This window comes from Nerophis lumbriciformis, linkage group LG07 (assembly GCF_033978685.3).
Source record: "Nerophis lumbriciformis linkage group LG07, RoL_Nlum_v2.1, whole genome shotgun sequence".
Taxonomy (NCBI): domain Eukaryota; kingdom Metazoa; phylum Chordata; class Actinopteri; order Syngnathiformes; family Syngnathidae; genus Nerophis; species Nerophis lumbriciformis.
In genome coordinates, this window is record NC_084554.2 from 3,530,001 (window position 1) to 3,545,071 (window position 15,071).

The following is a 15,071-nucleotide window of genomic DNA, read 5'->3' on the forward strand; positions in this document are numbered from 1 at the left end:
ATCTGGCCAGGATCTTCAGCTCTCGCTGGATCGGTTCGCAGCCGAGTGTGAAGCGACTGGGATGAGAATCAGCACCTCCAAGTCCGAGTCCATGGTTCTCGCCCGGAAAAGGGTGGAATGCCATCTTCGGGTTGGGGAGGAGACCCTGCCCCAAGTGGAGGAGTTCAAGTACCTCGGAGTCTTGTTCACGAGTGAGGGAAGAGTGGATCGTGAGATCGACAGGCGGATCGGTGCGGCGTCTTCAGTAATGCGGACGCTGTATCGATCAGTTGTGGTGAAGAAGGAGCTGAGCCGGAAGGCAAAGCTCTCAATTTACCGGTCGATCTACGTTCCCATCCTCACCTATGGTCATGAGCTTTGTGTTATGACCGAAAGGACAAGATCACGGGTACAAGCGGCCGAAATGAGTTTCCTCCGCCGGGTGGCAGGGCTCTCCCTTAGAGATAGGGTGAGAAGCTCTGTCATCCGGGGGGAGCTCAAAGTAAAGCCGCTGCTCCTCCACATGGAGAGGAGCCAGATGAGGTGGTTCGGGCATCTGGTCAGGATGCCACCCGATCGCCTCCCTCGGGAGGTGTTTAGGGCACGTCCGACCGGTAGGAGGCCACGGGGAAGACCCAGGACACGCTGGGAAGACTATGTCTCCCGGCTGGCCTGGGAACGCCTCGGGATCCCCCGGGAGGAGCTGGACGAAGTGGCTGGGGAGAGGGAAGTCTGGGCTTCCCTGCTTAGGCTGCTGCCCCCGCGACCCGACCTCGGATAAGCGGAAGAAGATATCGATTATTTTAGTAATTGATTAGTTGGTTTGATTAATTGGATAAAACACACTGTACATCTTTTATACGCGTTTTAGGATAAGTCATTTAAATAAACGATTGTTCCGCTTCCCATTCATGTATTCTTTTTTTCTAATAAATGCACATCAACATCAAAAATGCCCTTTTGAAATGTGTGCAATAGAAAGGAATAAATAAATATAAGCTGTTTATCTTCATACAGATCACATGCGCTATATTGTCGCAGAAACAATGTATGCGTATTTCAAATTCTGAGCTCTCCTCGTGGTCTGTATTTTATCCATTTACTTAGTTACACTGAAAACAAAAAATCGAAGCACCAGACAGCTGACTTTAGACGCCCTCTGGATTAGCTGCCGCTATTCCAATCAGCGCAGGTGCAAGCAATCAGCTGCTCCTGTTGTGGCTGGCAGCAGATGGCGGCAGACTGATGCCGTAGCAACACACAATACCTTCTTTTATTGTAAACTATCCACTCAATGGGTAAAATAACGAAATGGTACGATGCAAAGACTTTAGTCAACTTGACCACCATCTTTGTAGTCAGCCTTCCGTGCAGCGCTCGCAAGTGGTTAACGGGATGATGGGCACAATGAACTCCTTTGTAAAAATATTTTATTTTATGCTTAAATCTACCATGTTCACATTGGTTAAGTTTGTATTTATGTTACCTTTAACTTGACCATTATGTCATTTTTTGTGTAGACTGCAATATGACTCAAGTAAACAACACCAACATTTTATATGTTCCATTGAAAATATAGGATATTAAAACACAACGCTCAAAAATCTGGCAAAATGTTTTAGTAGAACTTTGGTAAGCTATGAAGCCACACCGCTTGATGGATCATACTGTGCTTCAATATATGAGTATTATTATGGTGTGTGTATAAGGTAAGACATATTATCTGCCGTTTTGTTTTGCAATATTATGCAAAAGCAACTTTTCTTACCTCCCGGTACCTGCTGATCTGTATTTGAGATCTGCATGAATCCGCCTTTGTAGTCCGTGATGACAACGTAGTGGATAAGCTTCTTCTTTTTCTCTATCTTCTTGTTATGTGACATTCATCCTCCACTGTTGCCATTTCTAATATAAAGTAGTGTAAAGTTCTTACTTATATATGTCAGTAAACTCACAATGAAAGCACTAAAACATACCGGTGTAGTGAGTTTACATTATTCACCCAAGGAACTTTAGTTATTAGAGAGTTCCGGTCGGACGGTTTTTCACGGGACACATTTCCGGGCGTTGTTGTTGCACTAGTGAGCCAATGCTGCTCTGTTATTGATTGAAGTAAAGTGTGAATGTCATTAAAACAGTTAGCGCCATCTTTTGACACTTCTTCCACTCCCGTCCTTGCACGCTACAACGCTACAACAAAGATGACGGGGAGAAGACGCTGTCGAAGTGGAGGCACGTAAATAAGACCGCCCACAAAACTGTGCATCCTGAAGCGACTGTCAGAAAACGACTTGAAGATGATGTGTAAAACATCATCTATGCAACGTTTTGAGCAAAGAACCACCATCACATGTTATGTAGACCAGCGTTTTTCAACCACTGTGCCGCGGCACACTTGTGTGTTGTGAGATATTGTCTGGTGTGCCGTGGGAAATTATGCAACTTCACCTAATTGGTCCAAAAAATATTTTGTGCATATCAATAATTATAATCTGCCAATAATGCGTCGTTTCTTAGTGTCTGTGTTGTGTAAAACTCAACTCAGTAGGATGGTTTGTTGTGATCCCAATATGCAGACCACAGCGTGCAGGTAAAAAGGTATGTAACACTGAAACCAAAAATTAACAAAAGGGAAAGGAAAAGGCAATGGCTATGCAAAGCCAAAGTACAACTGAACTGGCTACAAAGTAAACAGAATGCTGGACGACAGCAAAAACTTACGGCGTCCACAAACTACATCCGTACATGACATGACAATCAACAATGTCAACACAAAGAAGGATAGCAACAACTTAAATAGTCTTGCTTGCTAACACAAAGCAGGTACGGGGAATAGCGCTCAAAAGGAAGACATGAAAAACACCAACAAAACAGGAAGGGCCACCAAAATAACAGCGCAAGACAAGAACTAGGAAAACACCAACAAACTCAAAATAAGGCACGACGACCTGGTGGAGTATCATTTTTTTAACGTTTTCTGCTGGTGGTGTGCCTCCGTATTCTTAAATGAAAAAAAAAATATGCCTTGCCTCAAAAAAGGTTGAAAAACACTGATGTAGACCACATTTAGAAAAATAATAATAATATGACTCCTTTAATGTGCCTTATAATCCGGTTTACCTTATATATGAAAAAAGTTTAAAAAACAATAGACCATTCATCGGCAGTGGGCCTTATAATCCTGTGCGCCATATGGTCCGGAAAATACGGTAGAACCGTATTTTTCGGAGTATAAGTCGCTCTAGAGTATAAGTCGCATAATAAAGAAGGAAAAAAACATATATAAGTCGCACTGCAGTATAAGTCGCATTTTTTGGGGAAATGTATTTGATAAAAGCCAACAGCAAGAATAGACATTTGAAAGGCAATTTCAAATAAATCAAGAATAGTGAACAACAGGCTGAATAAGTGTACGTTATATGAGGCATAAATAACCAACTGGTATGTTAACGTAACATATTATGGTAAGAGTCATTCAAATAACTATAACATATAGAACATGCTATACGTTTACCAAACAATCTGTCACTCCTAATCGCTAAATCCCATGAAATCTTATACGTCTAGTCTCTTACGTGAATGACATCAATAATATTATTTGATATTTTACGCTAATGTGTTAATCATTTCACACATAAGTCGCTCCTGAGTATAAGTTAAACCCCCGGCCAATTTATGAAAAAAACTGTGACTTAAAGGGGAACATTATCACCAGACCTATGTAAGCGTTAGAGATATGCGGATAGGCAATTATTTCATCCGCAACCGCATCAGAAAGTCGTCAACCATCCGCAATCCACCCGATCTAACATTTGATCAGAACCGCACCCGCCCGTTGTTATATATCTAATATAGACGATGCAAGGCATTAGTGAGGTTATAAAGCTTTTGCCTGTTAAAGAAAGGAGACTGATCCAATGCAGCACAGACATTCGCGTGCCACGCTGTCACGACCCAGACGCACACCAGTGCGCAATCATATGGGAGCCGCGCTGAGCGCACCTCCGAGCGCGTCTCGCTGCCGGCGACGGCCGGGTATATGGGCCCGACGCTCCAGCGCCATCCATTTTCAGGGCTAGTTGATTCGGCAGGTGGGTTGTTACACACTCCTTAGCGGGTTCCAACTTCCATGGCCACCGTCCTAGCTGCTGTCTATATCAACCAGGGTGAGCCCCACCCCTTTCGTGAGCGCACTGCGCGCGGAGTGACCCCTGTTACGCGCCCCCGGCAACAGGGGTGGCGGGCAGGTAAGCAGCGCGGGCGGAGCGCGCGGAGTGACCCCTGTTACGAGCCCCCGGCCACGGGGGTGGCGGGCAGGTAAGCTGCTTACCTGCTGCGCGTGACGCCGGCCGCGGCGAAGGCGGACGAGGCGGGGTGTCGGTGCGGTGGGCGCGGTGGTGACCCTGGACGTGCGTCGGGCCCTTCTCGCGGATCGCCTCAGCTACGGCTACCGGTGGGGCCCTCTCGGGGGAAGGGGCCTCGGTCCCGGACCCCGGCGAGGCGTCCCTTCTCCGCTCCGTAAAAGTGTCCATCTCTTTTTTTTCTTCTTCTTCTGTGGTGGCATATGCTGCAGGTGCCTGCTTGTTTTTCGTATGTGGGTAACAACATTTAACTATGTATATATATTTCCCAATTGGTTTAACTGCCACCCGCCTGAATCTATTTAAAATCTAATTTTTTTTTATTTCAATCGCCCAACCCGACCCGCGGATAAAATCTAATTTTTTTTAATTTCATCCGCCCGATCCGCGGATAATCCGCGGACTGCGCGGTTATTCCCGCAAACCGCGCATCTCTAGTAAGCGTCAATATATACCTTGATGTTGCAGAAAAAAGACCATATATTTTTTTAACCGATTTCCGAACTCTAAATGGGTGAATTTTGGCGAATTAAACACCTTTCTATTATTCGCTTTCGGAGCGATGTCACATCGGGAAGCAATCCGCCATTTTCTCACTTTCGTCGGTGTGTTGTCGCAGGGTGTAACAACACGAACAGGGACGGATTCAAGTTGCACCAGTGGCCCAAAGATGCCAAAGTGGCAAGAAATTGGACGAAATTTGTTCAAAATACGAGGCTGCGGGGAAAGCCGACGAAATGGTCAGTCGTTTGTTCCGCACACTTTACCGACGAAAGCTATGCTACGACAGAGATGGCAAGAATGTGTGGATATCCTGCGACACTCAAAGCAGATGCTGACATCAACTCCAAAACTGGACAGATCAGCTTTCAGGAAAAGAGAGCGGATGAGGGTATGTCTACAGATTATATTAATTGATGAAAACTTTATTCATTACTCGTGGTTTTACGTAAATTATTATACATAAACTGTGTTTACCAATAATTTAGCTTACAAACATTTAAATGCAGACAGCCCTGAAATGGGCTGTCTGCACTCTCAAAGTGCATGTTGTTACCAAATGTATTTCATATGCTGTAAACCTACCGTATTTTCCGCACCATAAGGCGCCCTGGGTTATAAGCCGCGCCTTCAATGAACGGCATATTTCAAAACTTTGTCCACCTATAAGCCGCCCCGTGTTATAAGCCGCATCTAACTGCGCTAAAGGGAATGTCAAAAAAACAGTCAGATAGGTCAGTCAAACTTTAATAATATATTAAAAACCAGCGTGATGTGGGCGCGCATGGAGTCGTATATCAACATGGACGGAGCTGCGTGAAAAAAGCCACCCGGCCTCTTCGCGTAAACTTACCTTAACCACTCGCTCATCTTTTCTTCATCCATCCATCCCTTCGAGTTAGCTTTTATGATGACGCCGGCTGGAAAGGTCTCTTTTGGCAAGGTCTTCCTTTTGAATATCACCATGGGTGGAAGTTTCTGGCCATTAGCATGGCAAGCTAGAACCACAGTGAAGGACGACTTCTCATTCCCTGTGGTGCGAATATTCACCGTACGTGCTCCCGTTGTATCCACAGTGCGGTTCACAGGAATATCAAAAGTCAGTGGAACCTCGTCCATGTTGATAATGTTCTCTGGCCGGATCTTTTTTTCAGCTATCTTGTTTTTACAATATGCACGGAAAGTAGCCAGCTTTTCTTGAAAGTCTTTAGGCAGTTGCTGTGAAATAGTAGTCCGTGTGCGGATGGAGAGATTGTGTCTTTTCATGAACCGGAAACCTGTCGCTTAGTAGGAGCCATTTTGTGGTCTTTACAGATGTAAACACACAAAGGAAATGAAACGTAATATCCGCGCGCTTCTTCTTCTTCTACGGGGGCGGGTGGTTGCTTACAGTAGAAGAAGAAGCGCTTCCTCTTCTATGGGGGCGGGTGCTTACCTTGGCGGTTGCTTGCCGTAGAAGAAGAAGAGCTTCCTCTTCTACGGGGAAAGAAGATGGCGGCTGTTTACCGTAGTTGCGAGACCTAAACTTTATGAAAATGAATATTAATATCAATCCATATATAAAGCGCACCGGGTTATAAGCCGCACTGTCAGCTTTTGAGTAAATTTGTGGTTTTTAGGTGCGGCTAATAGTGCGGAAAATACGGTAGTTCATAGTTGTTAGTTTCCTTTAATGCCAAACAAACACATACCAATCGTTGGTTAGAAGACGATCGCCGATTTCGTCCTCGCTTTCTCCCGTGTCGCTGGCTGTCGTGTCGTTTTCCTCGGTTTCGCTTGCATACGGTTCAAACCGATATGGCTCAATAGCTTCAGTTTCTTCTTCAATTTCGTTTTCGCTACCTGCCTCCACACTACAACCATCCGTTTCAATACATGCGTAATCTGTTGAATCGCTTAAGCCGCTGAAATCCGAGTCTGAATCCGAGCTAATGTCGCTATAGCTTGCTGTTCTATCCGCCATGTTTGTTTGTGTTGCCTTCACTATGTGACGTCACAGGAAAATGGACGGGTGTATATAACCAGAGGTGGGTAGAGTAGCCAGAAATTGTACTCAAGTAAGAGTACTGTTACTTTAGAGATTTATTACTCAAGTAAAAGTAAGGAGTAGTCACCCAAATATTTACTTGAGTAAAAGTAAAAAGTATGTTGTGAAAAAACTACTCAAGTACTGAGTAACTGATGAGTAACATACACACACATATCATATATATATATATATATATATATATATATATATATATACATATATATACATACATTGATATATACAGTATATCATTTATATTTATTTATTTTGCCGTTTTTGTTTACATGTTTAAGGTGTTTTAATGAATATACATGCATGTTTAACACATATAGATTCCTTTCTTTCATGTTGACAAGAATATAAGTTGGTGTATTACCTGATTCTGATGACTTGCATTGATTGTAATCAGACAGTAGTGCTTAACGTCCACGTTTTCAAATGCAGGAGAAAAAAAGTTCCTCCTTTCTGTCTAATACCACATGAAAGTGGTTGGTTTTTGGTATCTTATTTGTCCAGCTTCCATATTCGTTTTCACACACTTCACAAGAAATACATTGGCGGCAAATTCCGTAGCTTGCTAGCTTGTTTGCGCTGGCTTTCGGAGACTCTTATTTTGAAAGCGCAGGCGCGATGGAGCGGCACTTTTATTGTGAAGACAGGAACTGTGCAGTCAGTCTTTAGGCTTGTGACGGGATGTACGGTTGAAATAAAAAAGTGTCTTTTTTCCTTCACACTTTTGATTGATTGATTGAAACTTGTATTAGTAGATTGCACAGTACAGTACATATTCCGTACAATTAACCACTAAATGGTAACACCCCAATAAGTTTTTCAACTTGTTTAAGTCAGGTCATGTGACCGCCTGGCTCTGTTTGATTGGTCCAACGTCACCAGTGACTGCATCTGATTGGTGGAACGGAGTCAAACGTCACTAGTGACTGCATTTTATTGGTGGAACGGAGTGAAACGTCACCAGTAACACAGGCACTTTGAAGGTCTGTCTGACAGACCAAAACAAACAAAGCGTGCATTAACAGATGGATAAAAATTAGTAGCGAGTAGCGAGCTGAATGTAGATAAAAGTAGCGGAGTAAAAGTAGCGTTTCTTCTCTATAAATATACTCAAGTAAAAGTAAAAGTAAGTTGCATTAAAACTACTCTTAGAAGTACAATTTATCCCAAAAGTTACTCAAGTAAATGTAACGGAGTAAATGTAGCGCGTTACTACCCACCTCTGTATATAACGATGGTTAAAATCAGGCACTTTGAAGCTTTTTTTAGGGGATATTGCGTGATGGGTAAAATTTTGAAAAAAACTTCGAAAAATAAAATAAGCCACTGGGAACTGATTTTTAATGGTTTTAACCCATTCTGAAATTGTGATAATGTTCCCCTTTAAAGTCTGAAAAATACGGTAGATATATATTTTAAGTTGCACAACCTTGCATTACTTTGTGCAGGTTTCCTATTATTGGTTCCTGGCAATCAAGCATACAGACGGGAATTTGTAAGTGCTTTTGTTTTCCAAGACACAAGGAATGGGTTGTACAACTAAAGTTTCAAAATAAAACGCACGCAGCCTGAGTGATACCGTATTTTCCGCACTATAAGGCGCACCTAAAAACCACAAATTTTCTCAAAAGCTAACAGTGCGCCTTATAACCCGGTGCGCTTTATTACGATTCATTTTCATAAAGTTTCGATCTCGCAACTTCGGTAAACAGCCGCCATCTTTTTTCCCGGTAGAACAGGAAGCGCTTCTTCTTCTACGCAAGCAACCGCCAAGGTAAGCACACGCCCCCATAGAACAGGAAGCGCTTCTTCTTCTACTGTAAGCTCCCGCCCGCCCCCGGAAGAAGAAGAAAAAACGCGCGGATATCACCGTACGTTTCATTTCCTGTTTACATCTGTAAAGACCACAAAATGGCTCCTACTAAGCGAAAAGGATCCGGTTCATAAAAAGACGCAATCTCTCCATCCGCACACGGATTACTACCGTATTTCACAGCAACTGATATTCCTGTGAACCGCACTGTGGAACGGGAGCACGTACGGTGAATATTCGCACCACAGGGAATGAGAAGTCATCCTTCACTGTGGTTCTAGCTTGCCATGCTAACTTCCACCCATGGTGATATTCAAAAGGAAGACCTTGCCAAAAGAGACCTTTCCAGCCGGCGTCATCATAAAAGCTAACTCGAAGGGATGGATGGATGAAGAAAAGATGAGCGAGTGGTTAAGGGAAGTTTACGCGAAGAGGCCGGGTGGCTTTTTTCACACAGCTCCGAAGGCGAACACACCTTCACTAAGACGGGCAGACAGCGCCGGACGACATACGCCAACATTTGCCAGTGGATCGTAAATGCCTGGGCAGATATTTCGGTCACAACTGTGGTCCGAGCTTTCCGGAAGGCAGGATTCACAGAACTACTGGACAACAGCGACACTGACTCCGATGACTTCGACGAGACGGAACCGGCCATTTTGGATACCACGCTTGCGCAACTTTTCAATTCGGACACCGAAAACGAAGAATTCGAAGGATTTACGAATGAAGAATAACTTCAGAAGGTGAGCGCTATGTTTATTTTGTGTGTTGTGACATTAACGTTCGAGCAACATTATGTTGCTATTGCTCTACACCATTTTGAATTTTACTATGTTTGTGATTGCACATTTGCGTACATTTTGGGACAGAGTTGTTAGAACGCTGGTTTTCAATATATTATTAAAGTTTGACTGAACTATCTGACTGTTTTTTTGACATTCCCTTTAGCGCAGCGTAGGCGCGGCTTATAATCCGGGGCGGCTTATTGGTGGACAAAGTTATGAAATATGTAATTCATTGAAGGTGCGGCTAATAATCCGGTGCGCCTTATAGTGCGGAAAATACGGTAAGTGCTTTTGTTTTCGAAGACACAAGTAATGGGTTGTACAACTAAAGTTTCAAAATAAAACGCACGCAGCCTGACTGATAATTGCATCCGCGTAGTGAGGGATGGGTAATCTCTGAAATCGTGTTAGCGGAATCCCAGCCGGTCTGGGTCATTCCTGTTTTTGTCTTATTTTCCTTTCCTCTACTGACACATTAATATTCACCATATGCCCTGTCAGAGCTGTCACAGGCGCGCTTCATTTTTATACTTCTGCGGTGTGGGCAAACGCTGCGTACAGCTGGTGCCGTTAAGACAGCTCTTTTCCCCTGTGCTTTGGCTCGCCAGAGGGAACCGAACAGGCCTGTCTCAGAAACCAGGAATTCACGAGGCGAGCCAACCACTTCAATAACAAAAGAAGCACCCCCTTTAATCAGCACTTCATCCGTCTATCTCACTGATCAGCGCTGGTCTTGTTAGGACTCAGACAGGTGGGATTATGGGGAAGGACATTCCATAAAGCTCCTATAGCTGTGGCTACACATGATTCACGCCTGATTCCACAACACGGACTCGGGCCAGCTTCAAAGTTCTTGCGCAGATGACATGGGGGAGGGGTTGGGGGGAACAGACTTCTGTTTCCTGTCAATTGTGGCCGTCTGTGCCTGCAGCCTGCAGTACTTGGCGGTGAAATCCATCAGAAGAAGACATGAGTGATGCGCGGTGTGACGTTACCTTACCCTGAGGTACTTGACCAGTTTCTGGATCTGCCAGTAGTCTGAGGGCTGGTCTGTGTTCCGTTGACGGCGAACTGGCTGCTCCTCTTCTTCGTAACTCTGATCACTCTCAGATGACGTCTCACTGAAAAGGTCCGCTTGCTGTTTCTGGTTCTTGCTGTCAGGAACAGAAAAAAAAGGCAGATAAGGTTACACTTTGGAGCGCTAAAGAGCATCGCGGAAGGTGAGGGACTTCCTCCGAATCTTAGCAGGAGGAAAATGAGCATGGAAATAATATCATGGCATCTCTGGAGGCGTTATCATAGCTCTTTCAGCCATACATCCAAACAGATGCAGATGGCTTTTTTAGGAGTGCTTGGGGTCTCTTGGAGACAACTGCATCATAAAAACTGCACACTATGGAGTAATGAAATTTGGATGTACAAACAGCATTTCCAGGGAGCTCACAAAAACATGGCGAGATGAATGGATGCCCTTTGCCAATCAGCAGAGTAGGGTTGCACGGTATACCACTACTTGGATAAACGGTAAATGGGTTACATTATTTTTCGGAGTATAAGTCGCACCGGCCGAAAATGCATAATAAAGAAGGAAAAAAAACATATACCGTATTTTCCGCACTATTAGCCGCACCTAAAAACCACAAATTTACTCAAAAGCTGACAGTGCGGCTTTTAACCCGGTGCGCTTTATATATGGATTAATATTAAGATTCATTTTCATAAAGTTTCGGTCTCGCAACTACGGTAAACAGCCGCCATCTTTTTTCCCCGTAGAAGAGGAAGTGCTTCTTCTTCTACGCAAGCAACCGCCAAGGTAAGCACCCGCCCCCATAGAACAGGAAGCGCTTCTTCTTCTACTGTAAGCAACCACCCGCCCACGTAGAAGAAGAAAAAGCGCGCGGATATTACCGTACGTTTCATTTCCTTTGTGTGTTTACATCTGTAAAGACCACAAAATGGCTCCTACTAAGCGACAGGGATCCGGTTCATGAAAAGACGCAATCTCTCCATCCGCACACGGATTACTATTTCACAGCAACTGCCTAAAGACTTTCAAGAAAAGCTGGCTACTTTCCGTGCATATTGTAAAAACAAGATAGCTGAAAAAAAGATCCGGCCAGAGAACATTATCAACATGGACGAGGTTCCACTGACTTTTGATATTCCTGTGAACCGCACTGTGGATACAACGGGAGCACGTACGGTGAATATTCGCACCACAGGGAATGAGAAGTCATCCTTCACTGTGGTTCTAGCTTGCCATGCTAATGGCCAGAAACTTCCACCCATGGTGATATTCAAAAGGAAGACCTTGCCAAAAGAGACCTTTCCAGCTGGCGTCATCATAAAAGCTAACTCGAAGGGATGGATGAAGAAAAGATGAGCGAGTGGTTAAGGTAAGTTTAAGTTTACGCGAAGAGGCCGGGTGGCTTTTTTCACGCAGCTCTGTCCATGTTGATATACGACTCCATGCGCGCCCACATCACGCTGGTTTTAATATATTATTAAAGTTTGACTGACCTATCTGACTGTTTTTTTGACATTCCTTTAGCGCAGTTAGATGCGGCTTACAACACGGGGCGGCTTATAGGTGGACAAAGTTTTGAAATATGCCGTTCATTGAAGGCGCGGCTTATAACCCAGGGCGCCTTATGGTGCGGAAAATACGGTATAAGCCGCACTGGAGAATAAGTCGCATTTTTTGGGGGAAATGTATTTGATAAAAGCCAACACCAAGAATAGACATTTGAAAGGCAATTTAAAATTAAAGCTGCAAGCAGCATTGGTCGGGCCCGCGTATTTGGCAGGTGCTAGTCCTAAGTGTCCCAATACTTTTGTGTACTTTTAGTCTGAAGTGTCCCAAGACTTTTGTCTAGTGTACCTACCTTGTCTGCATTGTGTGGGCACGTTGGTGCTTCCTGCTTTTAAGCAGCCATCTTAAAAAAACAGCAGCGCAGCAGCGGGTCTTTGAAGGGTCATAAAATCAAAACCGGAGCAGGTATTAAAAAGCTGTTCTGTTATTTTATACACAAGGGTTTAATCTCTCTCCTGTGTTAGTTTGAAGCCGAAACGACAAACGCGCTCAGAGGAGATAGTTTTTGAAGGAAGGTGACCGGTTTTTACAAAAAATTTGTTTTGAAGGGGGAATAGCAAACTTCCTGTTGATTTTTGCGGGGGGTTGTCAATTTATGAAATGTAGGTCTAAGTGAGACCTACATAGAGGTTTTTGTTTCATGTCTCTCCGACCTTCCCAGTGGGAGTTACAGGCAGTTTTGTCATATTTTTTTTTCCGTGGAGCAGTTTTTTCAGCGTTTTATTCAAAAATTGCGCTAGAGCGCAATTTTTGAGATTTGGGGTTAGTTTTTTTTATTAAATCGTAATTTTTACCAGTCCTGATGTGTGTGTTCAGTTCGGTGAGTTTTGAAGCATGTTAAGGGGGTCAAATTACAGCTCAAAGAGGCAAAAGTGACTGTTTTTAGTACTTTTTTGTCTTGAAGGGGGAATTGCCAACTTTCTGTTGATTTCTGCCCAAGGATGTACAATTATGAAATCTAGGTCCAAGTCAGACCTACATAGAGAATTTTGTTTCATGTCTTTCCGACCTTCCTAGTGGGAGTTACAGGCAGTCTAGTTTTTTTTTTGCCTAGGGGGCGCTAGAGCGCAATTTTGAGTTTTGGGGTTCGGTTTTTTCATTAAAAGACAATTTTCGCAGGTCCTGATGTGTGGGTCAAATATGGTGAGTTTTGAAGCATGTTAAGTGGGTCAAATTAGTGCTCAAAGAGGCGGCCGGTATAATAATAATAAAACCTTACAAATTCAATAGGTCCTTATGTCTCATTGCATAAGGACTCCCTTTGGGAGTCCTTATGCAATGGGCCATGCGGGCCCTAATTAAAGCTGCAAGCAGCATTGGTCGGGCCCGCGTATTTGGCAGGTGCTAGTCCTAAGTGTCCCAATACTTTTGTGTACTTTTAGTCTGAAGTGTCCCAAGACTTTTGTCTAGTGTACCTACCTTGTCTGCATTGTGTGGGCACGTTGGTGCTTCCTGCTTTTAAGCAGCCATCTTAAAAAAACAGCAGCGCAGCAGCATCAGCGCAGCGGGTCTTTGAAGGGTCATAAAATCAAAACCGGAGCAGGTATTAAAACTCTTCTCTTCTGTTATTTTATACACAAGGGTTTATCTCTCTCCTGTGTTAGTTTGAAGCCGAAACGACAAACGCGCTCAGAGGAGATAGTTTTTGAAGGAAGGTGACCGGTTTTTACAAAAGATTTGTTTTGAAGGGGGAATAGCAAACTTCCTGTTGATTTTTGCTGGGGGTTGTCAATTTATGAAATGTAGGTCTAAGTGAGACCTACATAGAGGTTTTTGTTTCATGTTTCTCCAACCTTCCCAGGGAGAGTTACAGGCAGTTTTGTCAAGTTTTTTCATCCGAGGAGCAGTTTTTTGTGCGTTTCATAAAAAAATTGCGCTAGAGCACAATTTTGAGATTTGGGGTTAGGTTTTTTTATTAGATCACAATTGTTGCCAGTCCTGATGTGTGTGTTCAGTTCGGTGAGTTTTGAAGCATGTTAAGGGGGTCAAATTACAGCTCAAAGAGGCAAAAGTGACTGTTTTTAGTACTTTTTTGTCTTGAAGGGGGAATTGCCAACTTCCTGTTGATTTTTGCCCGAGAATATACTATTTTTGCTGGGGGTTGTCAATTTATGAAATCTAGGTCTAAGTCACACCTACATAAAGGTTTTTGTTTCATGTCTCTCCGACCTTCCTAGTGGGAGTTACAGGCAGTCTAGTTGTTTTTTTTCGTAGGGGGCGCTAGAGCGCAATTTTGAGTTTTGAGGTTTGGTTTTTTGATAAAAAGTTTTGCCGTATATTACTGATGTGTGTGTAAAATTTGGTGAGTTTTGAAGTATGTTAAGGGGGCCAAATTACCGCGCAAAGTTGCGGAAGAATAATAATAATAAAACCTTACAAATTCAATAGGTCCTTATGTCCCATTGCATAAGGACTCCCTTTGGGAGTCCTTATACAATGGGCCATGCGGGCCCTAATTACATTTTAACAGAAGTGTAGATAGAACCAAGTCACAACAGAAAGGAACCAACTATTAGTTTTGAGAACATAACAACCAGAAAAGACGTAATGTTACCGCATGTGTCAGCAGCCAAATTAGGAGCCTTTGTAACTCATTTTGAAACGATTCCATTATCAAATAACATATTGTGTTATATATCACGACACCGCTCATCCCTAATTCACAAGAATAGAAACAAATTCCCAAAAATGACCAACATTGCACTTACATTTTCATTGAGGACAACTGGTCTGCATAAGACGACTCGGAGAAATGCGCCTTATTCTTGCTCTTGGCTCCCTGTTGTTTCTTCTTGTCATTGTCGGCATCTTTATTTTCCTCCACTTCACTGTAATGACACAGAATAAAAAGTTATTGAAGCAACAGCCAAACGTTTTGATGCACTCTGAAATCATTGCACCAAAAAATAAAAAGTTACGACAATGCCTAAAATGGCAAAAATATCCACAAATATCATATTGTTACTACATTACAAATACACTTACAGCATGTATA

The 15,071-nt window shown here is 43.3% G+C and overlaps 1 protein-coding gene across 1 annotated transcript in view; it reads right to left on the reverse strand.

Moving 5' to 3' along the window:
* odad2 (outer dynein arm docking complex subunit 2) overlaps positions 1 to 15,071 on the reverse strand; it is a 250,447-nt gene that overhangs the window by 166,262 nt on the left and 69,114 nt on the right. The window contains exons 9-10 of the mRNA XM_061965922.2: positions 14,785 to 14,904; positions 10,484 to 10,637 (exon numbers count right to left, since the gene is read on the reverse strand). Of these exons, the coding sequence (XP_061821906.1) occupies positions 10,484 to 10,637; positions 14,785 to 14,904 (274 nt within the window). The remainder of the gene's footprint in view (positions 1 to 10,483; positions 10,638 to 14,784; positions 14,905 to 15,071) is intronic.